Here is a 5,000-nt window from a genome sequence, read left to right as displayed (position 1 = left end):
CACCGAGTTATATGAATCAACCACTCACCTTTGCTTGTAAATTCAGAAATTATTCATTTATGCATGCTTACATTGCACAGTATATTGTCTGAAACTATAAAAATGGACTGGATCTGAAAACGTTGGCATAATTAATCTATAAACTTATTTTTTTTTTTAAATTATATACTTATTTTCCTTAATCTTTATATTTTCTTTAAGTCTAGATAAAAAGTAAACTATCAGTGATTATGTATATACACACACACACACACACACACACACATATATATATATATATATATATATATATATATATATATATATATATATATATATATATATATATGTATGTATATATATCTGTATACCATCAGCCGTAGCTAGTCGACTGCATGACAAATGCCTGTTTCTAGTGTCGATGCCACTATACCCGTAAATTTTCTTACTTCATCAATCCAACGCCTTTTCTTCCTTACCCTTTTTCTTTTACAACATATAGGGACCCATTCTGTTTTCCTTAATGTCCATCTTTTATCTGTCAATCTCATTATGTGTCATGCCCATGTCCATTTCTTGTTCTGACAAGTTCTACTTTAGTTCGTTCACGTATTCATATTACTATTTTTCTATCGCTTCGTGTTATTTCCATCATTATTCTTTCTATATCTCTTTGAGTTGTAACAAGCTTATCTGATTTGTAAGATAATACTAGTAGGAACATCTAATTAAATACTTTTATTTTTAGAGAACCTGACCTTTTATATTTCATAATCAAATTTTTTTTACCAAAAGTTCTTCATTCTATGCTTAGTCTTCATTTAATTTTGGTCTCATGTCTATGGGAAACACTTACCCTACTGTCTTTCCCCAGTACGTACAATCATTAACAATCTAGATTTCTAGAGGTTTGTCCAAAACCCTTATTTATTGTCTCTCTGTATACACACACACATATATATATATATATATATATATATATATATATATATATATATATATGTGTGTGTGTGTGTGTGTGTGTGTGTGTGTGTGTGGTGTGTATGTGTGTGAATGTATGTGTGTTTATATGTGTAACTTTTTATATGTCCACTCGCTATCCGTGCCTTTTTTCTCTGTGCCTCAAACACTATCAGATAACGGCGATGTATTATTTGTTTCGCAAAAGTTTTCCTTTGCAAAAGCGAAAAGTTTCATAATAGGAGCTGATTCCTCTTCTTCTTCCTACGATTTCTGGTCATTTGGTCTTGAATTACGACTTCTTTCATTTCTATTATAGGAATAATACGATGTGAAAACTGTAACTTCATTGCCGTTTCGCTCGAAATTAAACATTTTGAGATACTTTGATCATTTACTGGGATAGGTAGACTGATCGATAGATATATGAAATGCTTTTCAGATAATTGGTAATTAATCAGCGAAGTAAAATTCAATGTTTTGATTGGAGTTACCTTTTAAAAATATCATGATCAATTGTTCTATATTTAAAATTGATGGCAAAGTTATGGTAGCTAGAAAATTTTAAATTAATCATATTTATTTAGTTCAGGAATATCATGTGTAAAAAAAAATAGGAAATAGAGTTGATTGAATAAAAATCTTTACCTAAGCGTTCCTTCTTTCACTTACAGATTGAAACAATGCTAAAGCTCGGACAAATGGAAGATGCCTACGAAAGACTGTCAATGTGAACTAACCAACCAGATAGAAGACCTTCCCCACTACTGTCAGAAGAAGTAGAAAACCACCAAACATGAACATCACAACAGCAGCGCCACTCATGGCGGTAGCATTAACTACAATCATCACGCCAACCCCATCTCCAACGGCTTTCCTCCCTATGTCATCGCTAGTCCCATCCCTCAGCCTTGCGGGGAATGAGTCCGACGAGTTACCCAACGGCCAGGATCTGGACGACGATATCTCTGATCCTTACAAAGCCTTCCTGACCTGTTCGAGATATGTGGTGCAGCGGATCTTGGTGCCTCTAGTGCTGGTGGTTGGCGTGTTGGGGAACGCAATTACAATTGTGGTGCTCACCAGAAGGCAGATGAGGTCTTCCACCAACAATTACCTGACGGCTTTGGCCATCTCAGATCTGTTATACTTGGTTTTCATCTTCAGCCTCAGCATCCGCCATCATCCGGGGATGAATAGTCCTCATCACTGGATCTACTGGCATTATTTCCGATATGCTCTGTGGCTCACCGATGCATCTAGTAAGTGGCAATGATAGCTCTCAGTATTTTTGCTAGTACATTAATAACTAATTTTCGTACCTTATAATTTCAGTATCAGTACGTATAGTACACTCAGTTTCAATACTTCACTTGCAGACCAAAACCTTCATAGAAAACTTTAGGTTAATATCTTTTGAATTTGACCATTTTCCTAATAATTATACCTTCGTCATATGTTAAACAACATTGGAAAAACATGATAAGGAATTTGAATGTAAATAAATTCGTTCGTTAACAAAACCTGTTCTGCGGGAAATTATGCAGTCTGTATATTTGTGAAAAAGTACAAAAACAATTATTGAAACTCTAAAACACCGCAATATTAGTTTTACTCATTTATACTTTAATCCTTATATATAATGAAAATATTAATGATACCAAATTCTATGAAATAATCTCCACCACCGCACTGTTGTTCACTTTGCTAATTATGTATCGTGTACTAAAAGTTTTCAAATTTCTGACCATCCTTAACGCCCTGATCTTCCCAATTTATAGTTCATCAAGTAATAGTAGCTCTGTATTTGATTGAAATAATCTTGCTCTTTCATTTGTAAGGCTTAATTCTAGGTGGTTTCTTAAAACTTTTATTCCTGCTGTGACCAAAGCGTGGAATGAACTTGCCAATTATAAACTTGAATCAGTGAAACTTTAGATATTCAATTTTGATGCAAATGTTTTTATGTTGAGTACGTTGATGTAACTCTCGTTTTATAGCTTACCTCTTATCTATTTTATCATTTGTATTTTCATTCGTTATTTTTATATATAAATAGGATAGTCTTTACTTCTCAGGTTGCTTTTCCTTAAGGCTTGTAACATTTCAGTTTTTCAAATAGAGTTACATTTTTTTTGCTTGTAATATATATATATATATATATATATATATATATATATATATATATATATATATATATATATATATATATATATGTGTGTGTGTGTGTATATATGTATATATATATGTGTGTGTGTGTATATATATATATATATATATATATATATATATATATATATATATGTATATATATATATATATACACACATAAGCCACAAATACATAGTAATATTGAATTCGCTCTGCCTCGAGCTCAGAGACCCGAGGAGGAATTAACTTTATGATAATAACTTCTGGTCGGCCATATATTCGAACCTTGACCAAGTCGAAACTGAGGTTACAGTTGACTCCATTTTATCACTCACAATTTATTAGAAAAATAAAATTTCCTTACATGAGCACACCATTGTGAATGTTGCTTTCAAAGATAAAGTTTAAACATGACAAATGAGTAAAAAGGAATAAGATTAAATTTTCATAGAATTAAAGAATCTCAAAAATATTAATAAAGATATTAAATAATGAAACGTGAGGAATTGAGTGCCAATTTTTTTTTCTAGTTTTTATACATGAACTACATAAGACTTGGAAGATACTATAATGATAAAAAACATCAGAAGTTCCCTAAAGTTATTACAGAGCGTGAAAACAGTTAGTAGTCGAGCCGAAAAAACTTCAAGTTAACCTTCCAGTGGACAAAATCAATACTTTTGTTCAGAACGAAAATCCGACCCTATCATGGGACGATTTTCTACCAACACTGTCGAGGCCCCTTTCTTTTTCTTGTCTTCAACTTTTACCATCATCTATACAGGGTCGCTGTTTCCTATTAACCCTCCTACATATATGGTCTTAAGGTTGAAAACATTCCTTGAAAAGGATGTTAGGTTGGAATCCTTCAGCGCGAAGATAGGGTTGATTACATCTTTGTCTTCAGCATTTACCAATTTATGTGTTGGTTCTCTATAGGTAGATCTGAAAACAATATCTTGAGAAAGGTTATTCGTTTTGGTTTTAGAAATTATTTTTGTTCCATGGCAAAAAGCCTTTCATACGACCAACCTTTCACCATCAATTAAATCATTTCAGTATCCTAACAGTTAACCGGGGTCTGTGTTGGCCGATATAAACTGTAGCTCGAAGGAAAAATATTAATATAGGCCACATAGTCATCAATTTCCGCTTTCTTGAAGACTAGCTTTTTCATAGATTTTTAGCTGTCTTTAGTAAAACTGTTCACTGCAATATTCAAATAACATACTCAATCGCACTTTCTAGTTTATGAAATTAATTCGAGTCCAGTCATGGTAGTGCCTCGTGTTTTATCGATATAAATAAAATAGATTAGAATTGTTTTGCAAATGTATTTAATGGCATGAATTTAAACAATATGCAAATGTATTTATGCATATTCATATTGTATTTATATAACTTAAATTCCCGAAATGCTTCTCCAAAATCTCATAGTTATATTGTTTGCGATAGCTATTCCGTCACATAAGAATAACGTTGTCTTTTGGGGACTCATTATTTTACTGAAAACACTGGAAATATTCCAGTGCACCATCTATAATGTCTGGTGGATATTGAATAGGATTGAATAATGTCATTATAATTTTTCTTAGGTTAACTTAAAGTTTATACGCGTATTTCTTTAATAGGATGAATAACCTCGTAGAGAAAAAGGCCTTATATTCATTAGAAAAAAAATATGGATGGTAGCTTACTTAGAATATAGTTACATTAAGCTATTTTCTTTTCTCTTGCAGGTAGTACATCAATCTGGCTCACCGTCACTTTCACCATAGAGCGATATATTGCTGTTTGTCATCCTATAAAGGGAAAGGTAGATAAAGTTCTGTACTGCTCTTTAAGAAGAGAAATCGAACATTAGTAGCCTATCTTTAAGAGCAAGTTTGCATTCTCAATTAAGTTAAAAG

The 5,000-nt window shown here is 32.3% G+C and overlaps 1 protein-coding gene across 6 annotated transcripts in view; it reads left to right on the top strand.

Moving 5' to 3' along the window:
- LOC137640457 (FMRFamide receptor-like) overlaps nucleotides 1–5,000 on the top strand; it is an 81,859-nt gene that overhangs the window by 65,408 nt on the left and 11,451 nt on the right. For all 6 annotated transcript variants that reach the window (XM_068372999.1, XM_068372997.1, XM_068372996.1 and 3 more), the window contains exons 3-4: nucleotides 1,614–2,201; nucleotides 4,830–4,906. In XM_068372999.1, the coding sequence (XP_068229100.1) occupies nucleotides 1,736–2,201; nucleotides 4,830–4,906 (543 nt within the window). In that variant the 5' untranslated portion in view covers nucleotides 1,614–1,735. The remainder of the gene's footprint in view (nucleotides 1–1,613; nucleotides 2,202–4,829; nucleotides 4,907–5,000) is intronic.

The sequence above is a fragment of the Palaemon carinicauda genome, chromosome 5 (genome assembly GCF_036898095.1).
Source record: "Palaemon carinicauda isolate YSFRI2023 chromosome 5, ASM3689809v2, whole genome shotgun sequence".
Classification (NCBI taxonomy): Eukaryota; Metazoa; Arthropoda; class Malacostraca; order Decapoda; family Palaemonidae; genus Palaemon; species Palaemon carinicauda.
This window is presented reverse-complemented; position numbering and strand designations above follow the sequence as displayed.